The 24,537-nt window shown below is 40.6% G+C and overlaps 1 protein-coding gene across 4 annotated transcripts in view; it reads left to right on the top strand.

Moving 5' to 3' along the window:
• Nucleotides 1-24,537, top strand: part of LOC108696075 (protein FAM13C) — a 176,589-nt gene that overhangs the window by 89,084 nt on the left and 62,968 nt on the right. For all 4 annotated transcript variants that reach the window (XM_041570199.1, XM_041570201.1, XM_018225077.2 and 1 more), the window contains 2 exons: nt 18,540-18,596; nt 22,408-22,585. In XM_041570199.1, coding sequence (XP_041426133.1) covers nt 18,540-18,596; nt 22,408-22,585 — 235 coding nt within the window. The remainder of the gene's footprint in view (nt 1-18,539; nt 18,597-22,407; nt 22,586-24,537) is intronic.

Raw genomic sequence — 24,537 nt, 5'->3', positions numbered from 1 at the left:
CCAGAGTAAACTGAGCATGTGCAGAGCCACTGACGAAGATGGCGAAGATGGCAAGCTCCTGTGAACAGCTTAGTAGGCCTTTATCATGCTGTTATGGGACTGCCGAATAGGGGCCAGGGAAATATGTCACAGCATGCTCATACAGGGATCCCCAACCTTTTTCACCTGTGAGCAACAATCAGATGTGAAAAGAGTTGGAGAGCAACACAAGTTCCTGGGTGGTGACAAATAAGGGCTGTGATTGGCTATTGGTAGCCCTTCCTTGGACTGGCAGCCTGTGGGAGGCTTTGTTTGGCAGTATATCTGGTTTTCATGCAACCAAATCTTGTCTTCAAGCCTGGAATTCAAAAATAAGCACCTGCTTTGAGGCCACAGGGAGCAACATCCAATGGGTTGGGGAGCAACATGTTGCTCACGAGCTACTGGTTGGGGATCACTGCATGTATAGTAAAAAAATATAGTTTTTGTGGTTTGAAATGGATCAGATTTGCCAGTAAGTAAAATAGTTAGCACTGGGGTTCACAGATTGGATCAAATACAAGAGAACTTGCACTGCATTTGTGCTGCAGTCTTCTAATGACTAATTAGCCCTGCAGCATGAGGCTTTTTAGACATATTTGGTTTTCATATTATAATGCTCCACTATAAAATACACACAGTTAATAGTTCTGTAAAGTCCATCACTCACTGCCTCTGGAGCCCCCCACCCCATATTAATACAGGGCAGTCTGCATTCGGCAGCATGGCAGGGCTGGATTTGAAGGTACTGCCCCCCGAGGCCGCATGTCCCGCACCTGACTCTTCGCGCACGCCCCTGTGCCCGCATGGTCCTAGCACCAGCCTCTAGGGTGCGTATCGTTCCCCCTGTGCGTGCGGCGCAATCTCAAGAAGCAGAGAGCTTTTAGTCCCCAGTTCTCCTTAGGGATGCAGCTGGGCACCACGAAGCCCCTAAAATTTGCCACCCTAGGCCCTGGCCTTTGTGGCCTTGCCACAAATCCGGGCCTGCAGCATGGTATTCATACGGGGCAGGCAGGCATGTTTCTAGGGTTGCACCGAATCCAGGATTCAGTTCAGTATTTGGTCTTTTTTAGCAAGATTCAGATTTGGCCAAATCCTTGTGCCTGGCGGAATCCAAATCCTTAAAATGATGTGACTTTTCTTTACAAAACAAGTACGTTTTCCCTCCCCCTCTCTGATTTGCATACCTCCCAACTGTCCCGTTTTTAGAGGGACAGTCCCTATTTTGACAGCTCAACCCGCAGTCCCTCGTTTGTACTGGAAAGTCCCGTTTTTCTCTGCACTGAACAGCCAGAAAAAGAAACAATGTTTCTAACTTAATTGGCTTTTGGCAGAGAGCCCAGAACAGCCACAGCTGATACGTTTGTAACAATTTCAAGATAAGGAAATAAGTAATTGTAACAATATAAGATAACAGGTCCCTTAAAGGGATCCTGTCATGGGAAAACATGTTTTTTTTCCAAAACGCATCAGTTAATAGTGCTACTCCAGCAGAATTCTGCACTGAAATCCATTTCTCAAAAGAGCAAACAGATTTTTTTATATTCAATTTTGAAATCTGACATGGGGCTAGACATTTTGTCAATTTCCCAGCTGCCCCTGGTCATAAATGATTTGAAGAATTCCAGGCCAACGAGTACCTGTACCCCCTCCATATCCTTTTGCAGTTTTATTCATTTCTCTCTATTTTAATTGTTGATCATCTTTGCAGGCAAATTACAGTATATTGTCCATGCAGGTTCTTGTATTTTCTATTCCTATTATTCTTGGTCCGCAAATCCAGCTGCACAATCTTATTCTGTTCATCTGTCCCTGCCCGCGTCTCCTATTCTCAGGCTCTTGTTTCGGGCAAATGATAAATGACACGAGATGCCAACTTCTCACCTTTGGGAACATTTGAGAAATGCCTTCATATTTTATACTTGTCCTACACCTGATCGGAGGCTTGGAGGTCCATCACTTCTACCAGCAATTAAATACATGTCCTGAGCACAATATTTCAACCATGAAAGATGAGTTTAGACTTCAGTCTGGATTTGTTTGCTGTCTACTTATACTACTACTTGCTTACAGCAATGTTCTATTGTTTGTTTTGGAGGGTTCCTTTCAAGGGCAAGGCTGTATTTTAGTCCATTCCTTCGGCTTTCAGCAGTTTACATACTGCTCAGTTTGCCGAAGTTCAGGACCCATTCCAGTTATCTGAGTGTGTCCATTTCAAGGGCAAGGCTGTATTTTAGTACCGGTATTGTCCTAAGCCCCCCCAAACCTGGTCCTTCATTAGTTTACATAATGTGAGTGCACCAGAAGCTAAAGAAATAGGTACAAGCCCCTACACCAACACCCCAATTGCACCATCGGTTTGAGCAAATGTCCGTGGGCAGTGAGGACATTTTTGTGATTCCTGTTTATATAGGGGGACCCATGGGCTGCCCCCCTACATCTGCCGCCCTAGGCCCAGGCTATATATAAATACAAAATTTGTATAGTGGATCAGCGCCTAGGACAACAGAGAAGAGAAAACAAAAAATAGTGCAATATGTTTGGATAATGAAACGGCACCCAGTGTCAGCATTTACTTTATAAGGTGTACTTTCCCTTTAAATCTTCCAATGTTGTTGATAGCATGCATAAGAAGATCCCTTTATATCCAGTTAGTTGTATCCAAAATTTGGCTAAAATGCCTTCTTACAAGCCCAAAATATGGTATATATTGCCCGTAATGTTAGCCGATCCTTCTCTCCTTCCAAGTCAGTTTCACGAATCCTAATATGGAATGATGCAAGTCCAAAATAGTAAAACACTGCACTATTTTTTGTTTTTTCTTCTCTGTTACCCTAGGCGCTGATCCACTATACAAATTTTGGAGTTTTTTTTTTTAATACAGCGGAGGAACGGTATGATGATCGGCAGGAGAAAGTTAAAAGACTAAAAATTTTCTGTTTTTTGTATCTATAAATACAGTAGGGATGTTCTGTATCCCAGATTTGGTTCAGGATTCAGCCAAATCCGAGCCTTTTTAAGCAGAATGCTATTTAACCAAATCCTATACCCTGGCCAAACTGAATCTGAACCCTGTGCACTGATAACAAATTTGCAGTGTATGCATTGGAATTATCCGTCTGTACTCCAAGAATTTCTGGCACCGCTGCCGGTTTAGATTTGGTTCTGTATTCAGCCAAATCCATTCCCCGGGATTCAGAGGTTTGGCTGAACCCCCTAAAACCTGTTTTGGTGCATCCCTAAAATTCAGCCTTGTCCAATGATTCTTGTAAAATGGGAGATAAACCAAGTGTAATGTTGTGGGTGCAAAGCAACCCTCTTGTAGTACTATCCATGGTGGATTCTTAAAGGGATACTGTCATGGGAAAAAAAAAAAATTCCAAAATGAATCAGTTAATAGTACTGCTCCAGCAGAATTCTGCACTGAAATCCATTTCTCAAAAGAGCAAACAGATTTTTTTATATTCAATTTTGAAATTTGACATGGGGCTAGACATTTTGTAAATTTCCCAGCTGCCCCAAGTCATGTGACTTGTGCACTGATAAACTTCAATCACTCTTTACTGCTGTACTGCAAGGTGGAGTGATATCACCCCCCTCCCTTTCCCCCCTGCATTAGCCAAACAGAACCAAAAAGAACAATGGGAAGGTAACCAGATAACAGCTCCCTAACACAAGATAACAGCTGCCTGGTAGATCTAAGAATAACACTCAATAGTAAAAACCCATGTCTCACACATTTAGAGACACATTCAGTTACATTGAGAAGGAAAAACAGCAGCCTGCCAGAAAGCATTTCTCTCCTAAAGTGCAGGCACAAGTCACATGACCAGGGGCAGCTGGGAAATTGACAATATGTCTAGCCCCATGTCAGATTTCAAAATTGAATATAAAAAAATCTGTTTGCTCTTTTGAGAAGTGGATTTCAGTGCAGAATTCTGCTGGAGCAGCACTATTAACGGATTCATTTTGAAAAAAATTTTTTTTCCCATGACAGTATCCCTTTAACTAGCTGGCATAAAACTAATGTGGTACCCACACTGTTGGTTCCACAGTTCTGGGTACCTTTCTTAACTAGCAATATGTGGTGAGGCGGATGAACGGGAGTTGGCAAATAAATAGTTAAAGGGGAAGGCATTTAGGCTGGTACTTACAAATAGAAAAGCTGAGCTCTGTATCCCAGATTTGGTTCGGTATTCTGCCAAATTTGAGCATTTATTTAGCAGGATTTGATTCAGCCAAATCCTAGGCCCTGTTCCGAATCTAACTGGAAACCTATGCAATGATTACAAATTTGCAGTGTATGCATTGGAATTATCCGTCTGCACTTCAAGAATTTCTGGCACCGCTGAGGGTTCGTATTTGGTTCTGTATTCAGCCAAATCCATTCCCTGGGATTTAGAGGTCTGGCTGAACCCCCTAAAGCTGGGTTCTGTGCAATAAAATACAGCCTTGTCCAAGGGTTCTTGTAAAACAAGAGATAAGCTGTTACATTGCCATGAATAGTCATTGAGAGTAAAAGGGAAGTCGTTAGAATGATCGACAGAGTAATGAAGGAATGATGAGAGTTCATTGAGTCTGGCAGGGAGCTTCATTATGGATCGGAGAGAGGGGACGTTGGTTAAGTGGAAGATCAGAAATCAGTTGCATGGCTTCAAAACTTGTTGCCGTTGGTGGTTATTGTAATACACAGCTTCCTATTTATACTGTATACCTTTAAATGCTCAGCCCAGAGCTTGGGAAGCGTGATTGCATCAATAGGATCAATGGGCAAATTACCCTAGCAACCATGCACTGATCTGAATAAGTCACAGATAAAGTAAACTTTATTGTCATCTCAGCAGTATACGAATACAGTGAGACGAGACAGCATGGCTCCAGCTAGTAGTACAGATAACTGGAATATGAATAGGAGAGGCCTGAACAGAAAGATGAGTCATTAAAAGTAGCAATAACAATACATTTGTAGACTTACAGAGCATTTGTTTTTTAAATGGGGTCAGCGACCCCCATTTGAAACCTGGTTTCAGATGGAGGCAAATAATTCAAAAACTATTACAAATAAATCAAGACGAATTGAAAAGTTGCTAATAAATGGCCATTCTCTAACAACATACTAACAGTTAACTTAAAGGTGAACCTTCCCATTAAGCATCACAGAAACTGGAAGTATCATAAAAAAAAGTAAAAAAAAATATAAATTTTTCCCACTAGAACAGGCAAATATCTTGTTTAGTAAAAACATTGGTTCAGTAGTCAGAATAGCAAATCTCCCAAACGGCAGCTTCTTTCCTGTGACACTAAAAACTAGAAAAAAAAATCATCTCTTAAAATGTAACAGGAGCTATAAATAATCTTGTGAATTGGTGCTTAACGTGACAGCCATGGCGTGGGCCAGGTTCACTAAACATTGTTATGGGTCAAATGATTCTGAGAACGATTTGGGGGATTTATCAATGAAAGTAACAAATCTGATTTATCCGGAACAATTCAGAAGAAGTCATGCGGTAACTGATCTAAATGAGATTGGTTCTGTAGGAAAATGCTACCAAGGTTCATATCCGCTGGGAAAAATATACAGGTACCTGTTATCCAGAATGGACCGGGGTTTTTTGGATAAGGGATCTTTCCTTAACTTGTCTGTTGAAAAAATAATTTATACATTAATTAAACTCAAAATGATTTTCTTACCTCCAATAAGGATTAATTGTATTTTAGTGCAAGCTACTGTTTTATTATTATAGAGAAAAAAGGAAATTGTTTGTAAAATGTTGAATTAATAATCAGTCTAAGGGACATGGCCTTTGGAGCTTTCTGAATATCGGGTTTCCGGATAACAGGTCCCATACTTGTATATATTCATACATATATATATATATATATATATGTATATATTCATATATATATATATATATATATATATATATATATATATATATATATATATATATATATATATATATATATATATATATATATATATATTGATCCCAACCCTGATCTGAAGTGATCAAGGGTGATCTTGGCTGCACCTGCCCCACCCCTGGTTCCACCAAATTTTCCACTTTAGCCCTGCCCCCCGCTTCACTTTGTTGGAGGATTTTGGGTGATGATTCTATGCATTTCAAAACATTTAATTTAGGAATAGTCACAGCAGGGAGGCCTTTTACTGGGGGTAATTGGGTGAGGATAGTAAAATCAGGGTGACTTAAAGGGGACCCGTCACCCAAACAAAATTATCCAAATCCTATTTTATCATGTTAGTCATTCAAAATGAACTTTAATTACACTGTATAAATTATTTGAATATTGTTTCCATCAGTCTGGGAACTCATAATTATAGCAACCAGGAAGGAGCCATTTTGTGGACACTGTTATTAAGGCAAGTCTTGTATCATCTCAGAATCTTGTTTGTGCACCAGGGGACAGGGACCCAATGTCCATCCCATGCACTGGTTACACAATTAAATGGTAAAGAGAGCTGGGGGAATGTGGGGAGAGCGGTGACATCTAGGAAGTGCTGAATGGAAAGTGAAAGTAATTGCTTGCCCCGCCTCTATGCCTAGGCATAGAGGCGGGGTAGGCAATACTTGATTGACAGCTGAGATTTTTAAATGAGTTTACAACAGCTATGAATGCTTTAATAAAAAAAAGAAATTGGATTTCATAATTAATTTAAGAAAGACTTTTATTATACAGATTTTTATGTCTGGGTGACGGGTCCACTTTAAGGGTGATTCAATAGCCCAGGTCAGTTGTTCTTTTAGGGCTCAGAAACATTGAATCCTAAGTAAAGACTGAAATTAATTGGAAACTGACAAGAAAATCTGCCTGTAACTTTCTCTAAAAAAACCATTTTCCAGAACCCCTGTTCCACCCCCCGCATTAAAAACATGGGAATAACTAAAACACATGAGAGAATAAAAAATACAGAGCAACTGTCTGTTGATCCCATTGTGTATATTATACTAAAAGTTAATTTCAAGGTGAAAGTTAGAGGATTCCAACTCATGGGAGGCTGGATTCCATTCCAATAGTGGGCGTCAGTCTTGTCAGACTTTGGGTGAGTTATTCACTCTCAATGTCCTTCACTTACCTAACTTAGATTGTCAGCTTTATGGGTTAGGGACTCTAGGTTCTGTGCACAACAGTGAAACACTATATGGCTATAAAGAACATGACAGAATCTCAAGAAAACAACCCCGATTCCTTTGTGCTTGCTGCTACGCGTTATTGGCGCAGGCCAAACGTCATCCATGTTACTATATGATCCCTACAGTGTCAAAACTGTCATTGCCAAACTGCCCTTTGATAAGGAGATGACAGAGGCGTTATGAGGTGAACTCCATGTAACAGGATCTTCGCTGCATCCAACTATTACATAAATCTCCTTCTCCAGAAATAAATGGAAAGCCATAAGTCACCAGTCTCCCTGACTGCTAAATAAAAGGGAACACGTCTACCGGTTGAGCTCCCCACTGAGGCCCCTTCTTCATGCACAGATATCAGATTCAGCATTACTCGATATCTCTTTATCACCATTTCAGAATAAGTCAGAATATTGGTGCCCAAGGCAGTACTACTTGCTCAACTGTCACCCTGCTGCCCCTTCGCTTGCACATCATCCACCTACTGTTTGGGCTGCACAGTTCTCCTCCTCTCTAGTGATGGGCGAATTTATTCGCCAGGCGCGAATTCGCGGCGAATTTGCGCGATTCGCGTCCAGCGAATAAATTCGCGAAACGCCCGCGAAAATTCACCGAAAAAATTCGGGCGCCGGCGTAAAAAAAACGGACGCCGGCGTCGAAAAAACGGGCGCCGGCGTCAAAAACGAGACGCCGGCGCCGTTTCGCGAATTTTTCGCCGTTTCGCGAATTTCGCGCGAAATTCACAAATTTTTCGGCGAAGCGAAACGGCGCAAATTCGCCCATCACTACTCCTCTCCATTGGATCACTCACCCAATGAAGAGTGCCTGAGGCATGTGCCTCTCTTCCCTACATTCCTTACTTCTGGCCCTGGAATATGTACTACATTTCGTCTTCACTCAAAATTCTTGTGTACCCCACAGTTTTTTTGTATCTAGTAGAAATGAATCTCAACAGAACCATTGTGATTGGATGTCTGTGACTTTACTACCCTCAAGGGTTGAAATGCCGGGGGAATTCCCTACCACTTCAGTTGAACTCAAGAAGCCGGATGAGTGGTGAAATGTTTTCAAGAAAAACTCTGAATGTCCAGTTGCCTTTGACTTAAATCTACTAGATACTGTAACTCATGCGCTGGATAGGTGAGACTCTTCATAGACATATCCAACTGTTTGTTGTATGGTGGCATCAAATGTGTGGTCAAGGGCTGTGTCTCTTTCCATGATATCTTGATATTCCTACTTAGCAGCAGTAATGTACAGACATTGGGATCTTTTGGTCCCCCAAAGGCCTCCTATGGTTTTGCAACAAGTGTTTAGTAGCAGCCTTGGTGGTTGCAATCACCGACCCTGATAATGTGCAATTGAAACCAGATCAGCTTCACCTACACATGCTCCTAACGGAATATTCCATAAAAGAGGTCCCAAAGCAGAGTGAATTCTGAATTTTTAAAGAATCTTTATTCTGTTTCGGACTTGTATTTCATTCCCCTCATTCATGTAATGTGACAGTCACATATAATGGCTGATCTCTCTGGCGCTTATGTATGTCATCATGGAAATATGTATATAAAGTCATGTAATGCTCTAGATTATCCCTTTTCTGTTCTAACTGCAAATATTCTGATCTAGAAACCAGAAATAGGTGGTGTAAATTTATCCTGCAGATCCTGTGTTTGTGCCGAGAGTTTGTTCTGTGTTACCAACTCCTCGGTGACATCGCCGCAGCATTAAAATGACATTATTTCCCAAATGGAATAAAAGACAGTCACCGGCTACTTCTCATAACTGAGTGACCTTTAAGGATTGTTTTGGAATTTAACCCTCCATCCATTGGGGTTTCATTTTACGTTTGCAGGTCAGTGTCAAGAAAATGTAGAAACATACGAGCTGTAAATAAAGTCACTGTTTAAAGGGGAAGTATCATTTTTAGGGATGCACCGAATCCAGGATTCGGTTCGGGATTCGGCCAGGATTCGGCCTTTTTCAGCAGGATTCGGATTCGGCCGAATCCTTCTGCCTGGCCGAACCGAATATGCATATGCAAATTAGGGACGGGAGAGAAATCACGTGACTTTTTGTCAGAAAACGTGGAAGTAAAAAATGTTTTCCCCTTCCCTTCCCACCCCTAATTTGCATATGCAAATTAGGGTCCGGATTCGGTTCGGTATTCGGCCGAATCTTTCACAAAGGATTCGGGGGTTCGGCCGAATCCAAAATAGTGGATTCGGTGCATCCCTAATCATTTTTCTGACAATCGCATTTCTAGGACGTAATGTTATTACTGTATATACTCGAGTATAAGCCGTCCCGAGTATAAGCCGAGGTACCTAATTCTACCTCCAAAAACTGGGAAAGCTTATTGACTTGAGTATAAGCCTAGGGTGAGAAATGCAGCAGCTTCTGGTAAGTTTCAATCAAAAAATTGAGGGTTTCTGCTCCCATTGGAGGTGCCGGCGTCACGTTTTTGGATGCCGGCGACCATTCTTGGCCGCCGGCGAATATTCTTGGAGACTATTCTTGGACGCCGGCGACTATTCTTAGACACCGGCGACCGTTTTTGCGCTTGACCCGAGTATAAGCCGAGGTCGTTTTTCAGCATATTTTGGGGGCTGAAAAACTCGGCTTATACTCGAGTATATACGGTACATTTTATTTCTCATAGTTGGTAAATGTTTAAAAAAATTGCACAATCTTACCTCGGTTTGATAAACGAGATACAGATACATGCAGTAAAGTAACTATGATTGATGGGCCTGGATGTAAGACTTACTGCCGGCCCTCCGCTCCTCCTCCAGACCCAGTGTTCTGGCGGGCCCGAGGGAGTGCGGACCCTGGTGTGATCGCACCCATGGTAGTTCAGCCATTTGATATATTTAAGATGGAACCTTTAAGGGAAAACTCATGAAACCCAAATATAAAGGAAGAAAATCCTTATCTGTGACGCTATCAAATACAGTCATGTGATCTATTACCTAGAATGCTTGGTACCTTGGGCTTTCTAGATAAGGGATTTATAATAAATTGGAGGACCATGTTATCATTTTTTGTTGCAATATTCACCTATAGAAAAAGAACTGTGCTTTTTTTGTGCTACTTTCATGAGAAATTTCTCCAAAATTGTGTTAGCACCAGCCAGACATTCCACTACCCATTGGCTGCTGTCTCAAGCTTTTCTGAAGAGCCTGAGGCTCAAAGTCCTGTAGGACCTGACAGGGAACTACAGTATATTGTATTGTTTTAAATAGAAGCATTACCCATACCTGTTATGTATGGCATCACAACTGGCAAAAACCTGCTTCTTCCATGAAGAGGGCATTCTTTAGACAATGTGGGTCCAAACCCTTTTAGCCTTTACCATCTGGGGTTATCTTAGACAAATGTTTCTTCAGTGAGAGAATGTTAAGACTCTTGAGGGTCCCTCCTTCTCATACATAAATACATGGGTTTGGCCTGTCAGAGATGGAGAGAAGATCACTGGGTATTCTTGTTGCATCTTATCTGAAGGTCCAATAACTGGTGGCCATTTCCAGCATTGCCTTTTTCTTCAACTCACAATGGCTGTTGGCTGGAATGAAGTTGAAGATGACCATTGTAACATGGTAGGAAGATTTGGGATCTAAATTTGTGTCCCTTTATTTGTTATTGAACTATGTCTACATATGATGAGAGACTGCTGCTTCAACAATAGCAAAAGGACCAAAACCATGATATCAGCCAGACATTCCACTTATATGCCTATGAGTACATGTGACTTCACACAAAATGCGTTAGGAGGAGTGTTGGGGAAATAAAGTTTCTTTCTTCTTAACTACTGTCTTCTGCTGGTCTGTGAAAGTGCACGCAACATTGGGTAGATGTTGTCTATCAGGTCTCCCTAAGCTGCGGGTTCGGGGTGTTGCACCCGAGCCAGGGACTTTGGCCAGTGAGTAACCTGAACATGAATGCCTGTAAAAGCAATTGTTTAAGCGAAAGGTCCAGGGCATTTGCACCTGGACCCACCCAGTAATAGGGTGAGCGGTTATATTAATAAGCCAGTTTAAATTGCTTCACCTTATTTTTAAAAAGAAGGCAAGGAGTTTGAGCATATCCAGCCCACTTGTGATTAGTTAGTATATACAAACCTTTTTGGCCTGTGTTTTCTGGGGGTATCTAGGACAATTGTTTTTTCAGTAAGAGAAGGTTAAGACTCCTTCTCATTTTAAAAATACAAGGGTTAGCTTGTCATAGATGGAGAGAAGGTAATGGGGTGTTCTTGTTGCGCCCTTTTCCAGTATTGCTTTTTTCCTTAACTCAATTGCTGTTGGCAGGAATAAAGTTGAAGATGGAAGGAAGACTAAATTGGTGCTACTCATTTGTTATTGAATCAAGTCTACAAACATATAATGAGAAGATGTTCTGCAAAAATAGCAAAAAGACCAAAACCAAGTTAGCACCAGCCAGTCATTCCACTTCCCGCTGGCTGCTGTCCCAGGAGAGCCTGAGGTTCAAAGTCTTGTAGGATACCAGCCAATCAGTGGGTGGGCCTGATAGTGAACTACGGTTTATCTTATTGTTTTGAATAGAAGCTTTTGGGGTAATAGAACCCATACCTGGAATGTATGAGATCACAGCTGGGGAAAAGTCTCTGCAATAATATATGTTAGGTATACTGCTACTTCCATGAAAAGAATATGCTTTAGACAGTGAGGGTACAACTCTTTTTGGCCTGTGCTTTACAAGGGTTGGCTTGTCAGAGATGGAAAGAAGATCACTGGGTATCCTCGTTATACACTAAAGGTGCAATAGCTGGTGCCCTTTTCCAATTTTGCCTTTTTCCTCAACTCCTAATGGCTGTTGGCTGGAATGAAGTTGAAGATAACTGTTGTTACATGAAAGGAAGACTTGGGATCTAAATTTGTGCCCCTTCATTTGATATTGAACTATGTCTACCAACATATGACTAGAGGCTGGTGCTTCAACAATAGCAAAAGAGCCACGTGTGGGCATCTTTTGTTCAGCATAATAATATCTCATTATTCTTATATAATATCATAACCTTTCTATTTAAAGTAGAAAACTATTCATTTTGGAGAACATCAAACCTGGGGTGCCATTTTTTCCTCCTTTATTTCGCCAGTTACACAGGGTGATGTTCCCTTGCATAATCTTGTTTTCGTCCAACTTGCTCTTTCCAGCTTTGACTTCATGAGCTAATCTTGCCCACGGAAAACTGTTTGATCCAGGGTCTTACTGGCCGCACACATGCATTTTGGGAATGATTGCATAAATCCTCCTAAATAGAAAACTGCCTGCAGCCAAGAACAAGCTTCTGGATGGCAAAAAGGTTCCTATTTACAGCAAACGTTTTCCTCTTTCCTGAATGCACTGATAAGCACTCTATAATGACTTTTTAAATTTTTCATTTTTAATATCCAAAGGTTTATAAGCTGCACAGTGGGGGGCGTCGACCTGGTATAAATATTTATTCACTCTCCTGATAAATATGTCTTTACTCTCTCAGTAATAGAGAGAGTAAAATGAATATTCTCTTCTCTAGAGCCTCCTGTGATTGCATTAACATCTATATTTTGACAGATTTATTGAATCCAGCATGCTGGAAAAGCCATATTTATTTGCACTGTTCATTTCCTGCCAGGAATCGGTATAAGGCCTTTGTTTTTTAGTTCTCGTTGTATGATGTGAATATTTTTGTTACGGCTGCTATTGTTCTGCTTATTCCTTTGAATCACCAGCTGTTGCCATATCCATATTTAACATGAATCAAGCAACTTGGATTTCAATAGGATACAACACATAGCCACCAATCATACTCTTGCTTTCATTATTCTAGCTGCACAAAACCAATAAGAATTAACAGCTCATTGGCTGCTAAGGGTTACAGTGCTTCGGTTGGGCAAAAATGAATCCAATTAAGTTGCAAATGGATAGGGCAAATATTCCAATAATATTTCATATGAATGATGGTCTGTGTATGGCCAACTTGAGATGTTTATGCAGTAATCCCTTTATAGATGGTTGTCCTTGTTCAGACACCCATAGCAACCAATCAGCTGTTAGCTTTCATTATTCTATCTGCTCTAAACCAATTACAGCTAACTTCTGATTGATTGTTATCTATTATGGGAATAATAAGCGTATAAGAGCTATTTTGGATCATACTCTATATAACGAAATGCTTTATTCAAGCAACCAGCAACATTTCCATTTCATTAATTACCTACATTATAAATTAGAGAATTGATAATGCAATCAAGGATGTACCATTCTATTTCGGTCGATACCTTGCTCATGAATACCGATCAAACCTTCATGTACGGTATATGCTATCTGACATGTTTAAGGGGCAGAATTTTATAAAATAGTGATGTCATAAATAAAATTAGGATATTGTAGGAATTCTTGAGACCACAAAAAAGGGCCACATCTGGTGCACAAGCCTCCACTTGGACAGCCCTCTGTAATAACTTTAGGCTGTATCCATACTCTAAACAAATTAATTCCATGTATTGCTTGTGTTATAGGACAAGATTAAAAACGGCCACAAGAGCTTGACATCTACTGTAGCAGCTAAATAACAGAAGGGAAGTGGAAACAGCTGGGAAAAGTTTTAGACACAAGCAAAACCTGAAAACTCAGGATCCTACGGAGCAAACCCCCCCCCCCCCATATACTGATCCAAATCTGTTATCTCACCATGTAACTTTTGCTGATGTGACACCATAATAAAATATTGTTTGGAAGCATGTGCTTATTTAGAACGAAGTGCCGCATTTGTCAAGCACAGATGGAGCACGGCTACTGAATTATGTTCCAGGAAGGAAAACTGCTCTATTATAGCAACCGCAACAAAAAGACATCAATCTGTGATGCACAGCGGCACATTATAATGAGAAGCATTAGCTTTTGGTCTGTCTCTGAGATGACATATTGATATTAAGAAAGGTTTTTGGAATAATATGGGCTGGTACAAAAAAAACAACAGATAATAGCTATACGCAATGAATAAGACCACCAGGACTAGGGAGTCGGACTGAGACAACTGCACAAAAATGACAACTAATCTTGCTGTAATTAGTAGCACTGTGGTCTTGGATTCATTCTTGTCCAGGAGATGATCTACAAGAAGGTTTTAAGGCTTAGGGCAGTAATCCCCAACCAGTGGTTCGTAACATGTTACTCACAACCCCTTGCTCTGGTGGCCTCAAAGTAGGTGCTCATTTTTGAATTCCAGGCTTGGAGGCTAGTTTTGGTTCCATAAAAACCAGGTGTACTGCCAAACAGTGTCTCTTGTAGGATGACAGTCTTCATAGGGGCTATAAAATAGCCTATCACAGCCCTTATTTGGTACCCAAATGCTTGTGTTGCTCCCCAACTCCCCAACATTTGAATGAGGCTCATGAGTTAAAAAAGGTTGACGACTCCTGGCTTAGGATGAACTGCTAGGATTCCTGCAATCAGGGCCGGATCTACATAGCGGGTGCCCCTAGGCCCACTGCCGTCCGTCGCCCCTGTCCCCTCCCCTTTATTCATGACAATTTTCGTTGGCACTGAGACTGAGCAATGGAGATTGGCACACGGGAAATTTTAAAAATGATTGTGCATCCCCAGTGTGTTTGATCCAATGTGGGTGTGATTGGGCAGCATGCCGCCACATAAAGTCCTGCCTCCGTAGGCCCGGCCTTGGTGGACTTTCCACAAATCCAGGCCTACCTACATTAATAACTAAATGCAGTCTTGGGTCTTGGGACTTATTCACTAGAGTTCTAGAGTTCTAATAAAAAACTAGAAATAATTATACAGTAGCTAGCAGCTCTGGAGTCTTGGGTTGGACCTTGACCAAGACACTATCTGCATGTCTTGGGTTTGTTCCTGACCAAGGCATCTCAACAGAGTTTGCGGACATCTTTGCCTTCATTTTCTAATAGTGGATTGATGAGTTTAATTTTCCAATTTGTCGCTGCTGAGGCCTGCACTGGTGCAATTTACTGTAGGTTCATTTGGCCCTGATTAACTTGAGACCAATGTCTGTCTGTGGCAGAAGAAATTGGACTGTGAGCTCCACTGAGGCGGCAATGGTGTCATACAGTATGTAAGAGCTATAAAATATTGCTTGTTTATGTAAAACACAATAAAAATCTTGAAACTGAAAAGATAAAAAAAAAGAATAAACAGCCTGTAGTATGTTAAGTATGAATATGGATATGTTTAGTTTTGATTTTGTATTTCATAATTAAAATATATTGCAATGTTTCTAGCTTGTAACCCTTGCCTGTTGCTATCAGACTGTTGCCTTAGGTACGTACCTGGACTGGAGATTAATTTACTGTTCCTCTGTTTGTAGAATGGCTCCTCTATTGGCAGTGTCGGACTGGGATGCCAGGGGCCCACCAGAAAACCTCAGACAGTGGGCCCACCAGAAACCATTAGACCATGGGCCCACTTTCCAAACTATTATTTCTCCTCTCCTCACTTAACCTCTTTATTCTCCTAGTCTTTTATATCTACTTACTATACTCTATTTTTCCATTATTAAGCATAAGAAATAGGGAATGACCATGAAATAGGCCAAATGGTTAGAAACAAGAGGCCCACTGACACCTGGGCCCACTGGGAGTTTTCCTGGTATCCTGGTGGGCCAGTCCGACACTGTCTATTGGGCAGCTCCAAGTCCTGCCCTGGGAACTCCATGCTATCCCTCAATTGGTGGCTCAAAAGGTACCATCTTCCCTCTCTGTAGGGACCAAGCCATAGATCGTCTTATTCTCCAGTTAGGCCAACTCTCAGCATTCCATTGGTTGCTCTGTTTCTGCCCAGAAAATCAAATTGCACTGAACCCAAGAGTCTGGAATGCATGATGGGAATTCATTAAAGGGATACTGTCATGGGAAAACATGTTTTTTTCAAAATGAATCAGTTAATAGTGCTTTCTCAAAAGAGCAAACAGATTTTTTTATATTCAATTTTGAAATCTGACATGGGGCTAGACATATCGTCAGTTTCCCAGCTGCCCCAGTCATGTGACTTGTGCCTGCACTTTAGGAAGGAACTACTTTCTGGCAGGCTGTTATTTCCTACTCAATGTAACTGAATCAGTGGGACTTGGCTTTTACTATTGAGTGCTGTTCTTAGATCTACCAGGCAGCTGTTATCTTTTGTTAGGGAGCTGCTATCTGGTTACCTTCCCATTGTTCTGTTGTTAGGCTGCTGGGAGGGTTGAAACGGAGGGGGTGATATCACTCCAACTTGCTGTACAGCAGTAAAGAGAGACTGAAGTTTTTCAGAGCACAAATCACATGACGGGGCCGCTGGGAAACTGACAATATGTCTAGCCCTCAGATTTTAAAATTGAATATAAAAAAAATCAGTTTACTCTTTTGAAAAATGGATTTCAGTGCAGAATTCTGCTGGAGCAGCACTATTAACTGATGCTTTTTGAAAAAAACATTCCCATGACAGTATCCCTTTAAGAACAGTTACTTAAATGTTATTCTAAGAAAGGATAATATTGCCTTTAATTGTGCCATTTTCAGTCCTCATTCTTGTCTAAAAACGGTTGCATTCGCAGTTACAAAGACACAAGGGCTGTTTACAGATGGGAAAGTCATTAAATGCTCAGAGATAGAAAAAAAAGCTGTGAAACAACAACAAAAAAAACCCCAAGTATTTCTCTTTGAAGCATTTAATGAAAGTCTATTTATGTAACAGGGAACGGTATGAAGCTTCATCAAATGTACAGCAAAAATCTGGCAGCAAACCAAGTTTCTAGTAGGAGTTTAATTCAAAGCATTATCCTCTATTGTAACCAGGGACAGATCACACCTCCTAGAAATTCAAATTTGCAGCTAAAAAAAATGGTTTTTTTTGGATCAGGGAAAAATTCATGGTTATGGGTTAATCTGGCAGGTAATTGGAGGTGGTCTGGCACTGGGCTAAAGCTAAATCCTAAAGTGTTACTGTCTTCCTCTACCTTGTGATGGAGACCAGAATTGTGTCTCAGAGTCTTGTTCTATAATAAGGTCCTGGATGGGTAAAATTATCGGGCAATAAAGACCAGGTTCAATCAAGGGTCCATTAACATTTTTAATATGCAAACTAATAAGAAAATACAGGTATGGAATCCTTTATCCAGAAACCCTTTATCCAGAAAGAACCAAAGGCTGTCTCCCATAGACATTTAATCAAGTAATTCACATTTTAAAAAATATTTTCCCCTTTTCTGTGTAATAATAAAACAGTCGCTTGTACTTGATCCCAACTAAGATATAATTAATCCTTATTGGAAGCAAAACAACCCTTTAATGTTTAGATGATTCCTTAGTGGCACATGTGCAGATTCATTTCTGGGGTGACAAATATCTTCTTCGGGCGACTAATCTCCCCCGAAATGCCTTCCTGCGGCAAGAATGCTAATCGCCGGCGGGATGGCAAACGGATCGCTTCGGTTTTCCGAAATCGCCCAAAGTTTCCTTGCGAGGCAAATGCCATCCCGCTGGCGGTTAACATTCTTGCCGCAGGAAGGCATTTCGGGGAGATTAGTCGCCCCGAATAAGAGAAGATTTAGCACTGGGTGACTAATCTCCCCAGAATCTGCACGTGTGCCACCACCCTTAGTAGACTTAAAGTATGGAACTCCAAATTAAAGACCTCTAATTTGCAAAACCCCAGGTCCTGAGCATTCTGGATAACAGGTCCCATACCTGTAATTTCTTTTTGACTTCATGAAGGCAATCAGACCAGTCCCTGAGCCAACATCAAGGGCAGACTGGGTCAGCAGGACACCAAAAACCTGGTGGGCACCGCCGACCCAGACTTGCTTCTGTCCCCCCGGACCTTGATCTCGCCTCTTCCCCGGCACCGCAACTAAAGAACAAGTATGTGCAGAGGCCCGGAAGGGGGTTGTAGCTGGGGTGGGGGGCCTGTATGGGGGTTGTGACAGAGGCAGGGGGGCCTGGAGGGGGTGGGGGACCCTGTGGGATTCCCACCCTCCAGTCTGAAGCCGGCCAACATTTTATTGTGAGTATTTATATGTAATCTTGTATTTCTTCAAAGGCATTCAACCCTCTAACCAGCTATTGTATCAACCAGTGCCCAGAAGTAACTCTACAACTGGGGTGTGAGTAAAATAGGCCAAACATTTGATTTTTACCCCCGAAACTTGGGCAGCCAATGGTTCATTGAATGATGGAGGGAGTTGCTCAAAGCTGTAGTAGAACAACATATTGAGGACAATCCTATATCTAATGTACTTTATTTCTAATGAGCAGTCTAGCCATAAAGGAAAAAGGGGTTCATTATAAAGTCTGAGTGTTTTATCATTCTATGGTCTCCATACATTCATTGTATCATATTTATGTTCCCTTTCACATTTGCTAGGACTGAAGGTGAAAGCAGCTCCCTACATGAGGACCAAACTGTCTGTTCCAAACTCAGGTTAGTTGCACTGATATATATATATATATATAATACACAAAAGCCATGAATATCCTGTAAATTATATCCTTATAAACGGTGAGTTCTGATGTCATCAGTTATAAACGGTGAGTTCTGATGTCATTTCTGTCACATGACTCACTGAAGTTAGGCTTTAGTTCTCCTTTAATGAATATAGGCACCTGGAAGTGGAAATGTATCATTACGGGTATTTAGAGGAAGTTGAACACAATGAACCATCCCCCATTAACAGCTATTACCACCTTTCTACTATATTTGCATTTCAGGAGACAGACGAAAAATGGTATATAAATATATAGTGAATAAAGTACCCCCACTTGTAAAATATGAGGCTATTAGAAGTTACCTCGGAGTTCCATGACCTCTATAAAAACACTCGGCCTTCGGCCTCGTGTTTTTATATGGTCATGAAACTCCTCGGTAACTTATAATATCCTTATATTTTACAAAAGGGGGTACTTTATTCACTATATATTTATATACCATTTTTCGTCTGTCTCCTGAAATGGTAATAGCTGTTAATGGGGGATGGTTCATTGTGTTCAACTTCCTCTAAATACCCGTAATGATACATTTCCACTTCCAGGTGCCTATATTCATTAAAGGAGAACTAAAGCCTAACTAAAGAAGTAGGTAAAAATGTTGTACATTATGTTTTGGGTTTCTGTACCAGCCCAAGGCAACCACGGCCCTTTAGCAGTAAAGATCTGTGTCTCCAAAGATGCCCCAGTAGCTCCCCATCTTCTTTTCTGATGATTCATTGCACATGCTCTGTGCTGCTGTCACTTACTGAGCTTAGGGACCCACTCACAATATACAGTACACATAGAATAGAAATGTCACAATATAAGGCTGATTAGTAATTAATACACATAATTACTACATGGCATCACAGAAACCAGTGCAATTAGCATCAGAATTTAATAATCAGCAAACCTGTAGCATCAGCTTATATTACAGGGGAAGCTCATTTTCTGCTGGATAATTAGCCCTAAGCTTAGCTTCTCAACAGCCAATCAGAGCCCACTGAGCATGTGAGTGTCACAGACACTTTCCAAGATGGTGACCCCCTGTGACAAGTTTGAAGTCCTGGATCATTGCTGCTATTGACAAGCTGAAACTTTAGGCTGGTGCAATAAGTTCAGTGTATAAAATATGGCATTTTAAGCCATATTCATTTTTAGGGTTTAGTTCTACTTTAAGTCATTGGCTGGAGATTCTCCAAAACATTTTATAAAGGCAAACTTTGTTTCAGCCGTTGCACCTTGGTAATTAAATATATACAAGGTTTTTCCATTCCACTACCATTAGCCTTGGGGAATTCCAGTTGTATCGTGCACAGATGAAGGGCAGACTGCAGGCAGGCGAAAATCCATGCGCAATGGGAATCGTTCCAAACTGTATTGATGGAAGGGCTTTGCTCATAAACAAATGCCACAGTTAATCAGTGGGTACCCAGCCTGCGAGCAGATTAATTCATATGTACAAGCCAAACTCATTTCAACTTTAAAGAGGGTTTTATAACACAGGTATGAGAGTGAGACCTATTATCCAAATTGCTCAGGACCTCGGGATAATAGAACTTTAAGTCATTTTCAAATCTACTAGAAAATCATTAAAACATCAAATAAACCCAATAGGCTGGTTTTGCTTCCAATAAGGATTAATTATATCTTAGTTGGGATCAAGTACAAGCGACTGTTTTATTATTACAGAGAGAAAGGAAATTGTTTTTAAATATTTGGAATATTTGGATAAAATGTTCGCTGGGAGACGGCCTTCCTGTAATTCGGAGCTTTCTGGATAACTGGTTTCCGGGCGACGGATCCCAAACCTGTATATTCTAAAGACTGGAAGGTTGATGTTTAGGGCTGAGGGTAGTGATAGCGAATCGGTCCCATTTCTCTTCGCGGAAGAATTGGCAAAAATGTGAATAAAATTGTGAAATGGCAAAAAATTTGTGAAAAGCATTCAATGGATGTTAAGATTTTTTTACGTGCAACAGTTTTTTTACGCGCGTAAAAAAATTTCTTGCTCCAAATGCAGTAAAGCCAAAGGCTGTTTTTTCTTGTTAAAGAATGGCCAGTTCTCAGCCACTTCTTGTTCTGACTCTTTCCAGCTTTCAAATGGGGGTCACTGACCCCATCTAAAAGAACAAATGCTCTGTAACAAATGTACTGTTATTGCTACTTTTTATTACTCATCTTTCTAATCAGTCTCTCTCCTATTAATATTCCAGTCTCTTATAGTTTTTTTTAATTATCTGCCGTTTCCTTCTGATTCTTTCCAGCTTTCCATTGGGGGTCACTGACCCCATCCTAAAACGAATGCTCTGTAAGGCTACAGATGTATTGTTATTGTTATTATCTATTCAAGCCTCTCCTATTCATATTCCAGTCTCTTATTCAATTCAGTGCATGGTTGCTAGGGGATTTTGGACCCTAGCAACCAGATGGCTGAAATTGCAAACTGGAGAGCTGCTGAATAAAAAGCTAAATAACTCAAAAGCCACAAATAATAAAAAATTAAAACCAATTGCAAATTGTCTCAGAATTTAACCCCCTACACCATACTAACAATTAACTTAAAGGTGAACAACCCCTTTAAGGTAGTCATACACCGACAGATTTAACCTGAAGATTTGGGCCCTTCACACCAGATTATCTTACTATGTATGGGGCCCAACCGACTGATATTTGGTCGATAATTGGGCAGTTAATGATAGACCGTGTTTGATAAATGAGGTCAGCATCACGCTCTGATGGCTCACATTCCAGTCTTTGTATTCTGACCAGTTGGCCCTAGGGCCCGTTATGAGGATGAAAGCTCCTCTCTGCTGCCAGCCAGTGAGCGTAGCCTTTAAAGTGCTTCACTAATGCACAGATTCGATGTCTCTGAAGAAAAAGTCACTTATGACTAAACCTTCAGTTTTATGACTCATAAACACTTGGAAGGTGCGCAAAATGTTGACATTTAATGCCGAACACAGCAAAACTATGGGTTTTTTTTCTATTTGATACAGAGAATTTGATTTCTTTTAAAGTGATACCAACCTACCAAAGCACTGGATTCGGTACATCCCTAATTTACATCCATCCACAGCACACTTAAGGAACAGTTCAGTGTACAAATAAAACTTGGGTAAATAGATAGTATGTGCAAAATAAAAAATAAAAAATGGTTCTAATATAATCAGTTAGCCAAAAATGTAATATATAAAGGCTGGGGCTGGAGTGACTGGATGTCTAAGTTACTAGTGATGGGCGAATTTGCGCCGTTTCGCTTCGCTGAAAAATTTGCGAAATTCGCGAAATGGCGAAAAATTTGCGAAACGGTGCCGGTGCCCGTTTTTCGACACCGGCGCCCGTTTTTTGACTCAGTTTTTTCGAACAAAAAATTTGACGCCGGCGAATTTTTGCCGCGAATTTTCGCGGGCGTTTCGCGAATTTATTTGCTGGCGGCGAATCGCGCAAATTCGCGCCTGGCGAATAAATTTGACCATCACTATGTCTAACATAATAGCATACCTCCCAACATATTGGAAATAAAAAGAGGGACAAAAAAGTTACCATGTTCATTTTACAAAATTTGGCAGGTTATGAAAGTTTGAACATATTTCTTTGGTTTTTTTTTCCAGTTATTACAGTTTTGCTAATGAAGGTGAATTGCCCTTTAAGCTGTGAGTCTAACTTTCCCCAAGGGACCTGTTATCTTATATTGTTGCAATTACTTATTTGCTTATCTCAAAATTAGCCAATTTGTTAAGTGTTCCCATTTACTTTATCCGTAGAGATGAAAATAATAAAGAAAACTACCCAGAGAGAGTCCCAGACCTGGAGGACGGCGCCTCATCATCATGGGATGTTCCACCTCACTTGGATAAGAAGATGTTTGATGGTCCAACCCGGCATGGAGTTGGCATTTTGCAAACCAAACAGCCCAAATTCAAGAGTCATGAAGGAAATCAGGTAAAAAAATAATAAAAAAAGAAATAAACAGTTTCATTTGCAATATCTCTCAAGGGCTGTTTGTCTATAGGTTGCATGGAGATGTAAGCACTGCCTGTTAGACATGGAGGACTTGTACTTTATCTTTCTCTTGAATCATCATTGCACAAACACTAAAACAAATCAATATTGATGCTGCATTATAACTATGTTTCATTTTGCCTAAAAATTTTGAATACTATAAAAAATGAGAGTGGTAGTCGCAGGAGATGACCCGTTCTTTCTTAAAGGACAAGGAAAGTTAAACTAAAGAAGTAGCTAGAAATGTTGTACATGATGTTTTGTGCTTCTGTACCAGCCCAAGGCAACCACAGCCCTTTAGCAGTAAAGATCTGTGTCTCCAAAGATGCCCCAGTAGCTCCCCATCTTCTTTTCTGCTGATTCACTGCACATGCTCTGTGCTGCTGTCACTTACTGAGCTTAGGGACCCACTCACAATATACAGTACACATAGAATAGAAATGTCACAATATAAGGCTGATTAGTAATTAATACAGATAATTACTACATGACAGCACAGAAACCAGTGCAATTAGCATCAGAATTTAATAATCAGCAAACCTGTAGCATCAGCTTATATTACAGCCAGGGAAGCTCATTTTCTGCTGGATAATTAGTGACGAGCCCTAAGCTTAGCTTCTCAACAGCCAATCAGAGCCCACTGAGCATGTGAGTGTCACAGACACTTTCCAAGATGGTGACCCCCGTATATAAAATATGCCATTTTTAACCCTATTCATTTTTAGGGTTTAGTTAGTTTAGGGAACAGTAACATCTAAAAAAGAATTTTTTTTTAAAGGAATTACAATGTAATGTTCTGTTACCCTGCACAGGTACAACTGGTGTGTTTGCTACAAAAACACTACTATCGTTTATATAAACAAGCTGCTGTGTAGCCATGGGGGCAGCCATTCAAGCACAGGATACACAGTAGATAACAGATAAGTACTACTATAGTTTATATAAACAAGCTGCTGTGTAGCCATGGGGGCAGCCATTCAAGCACAGGATACACAGTAGATAACAGATAAGTACTACTATAGTTTATATAAACAAGCTGCTGTGTAGCCATGGGGGCAGCCATTCAAGCACAGGATACACAGTAGATAACAGATAAGTACTACTATAGTTTATATAAACAAGCTGCTGTGTAGCCATGGGGGCAGCCATTCAAGCACAGGATACACAGTAGATAACAGATAAGTACTACTATAGTTTATATAAACAAGCTGCTGTGTAGCCATGGGGGCAGCCATTCAAGCACAGGATACACAGTAGATAACAGATAAGTACTACTATAGTTTATATAAACAAGCTGCTGTGTAGCCATGGGGGCAGCCATTCAAGCACAGGATACACAGTAGATAACAGATAAGTACTACTATAGTTTATATAAACAAGCTGCTGTGTAGCCATGGGGGCAGCCATTCAAGCACAGGATACACAGTAGATATTTGATAAGCTCTGTAGAGTTCCATTATATATAATAGAGCTTATCTGTTATCTACTGTGTATGTGCCTTTTCTCCGTTTTCAACTTTGAGTCACACGTCCCTGCTGTGCCCAAAGTAGAACTGGGTTTTGTCATTGTTTTTCAGAGTTATATAATAATTCCATTCACGCTTGTTTCATTAATCACATTACTTACAGTGAGAAAGGTGAGCAATAGGTGTGTGTTTGTGCAGATGCCTTTGAACACCCACATAGCAAGCAATTCGCTTCGCTGCACTAAATGCTGTTGTTAACCATTTCTACTACACACTGAGGCATAGCCAATGGATAAATAGTCTAAAAGGCTGAGGATTTCCAAAAAACTTCCCTATTCTGCTTTAAATTATGAAAGTTAAAAATACATTATTAGGACAAAGAACCCTCATTCAATAAATGTATATATATAAAGCTATGGGAGCTGTT

This window comes from Xenopus laevis, chromosome 7L (genome assembly GCF_017654675.1).
Source record: "Xenopus laevis strain J_2021 chromosome 7L, Xenopus_laevis_v10.1, whole genome shotgun sequence".
Lineage (NCBI taxonomy): Eukaryota > Metazoa > Chordata > Amphibia > Anura > Pipidae > Xenopus > Xenopus laevis.
The sequence above is the reverse complement of the archived record's forward strand: the minus strand, read 5'-3'. Positions and strand labels throughout refer to the sequence as shown.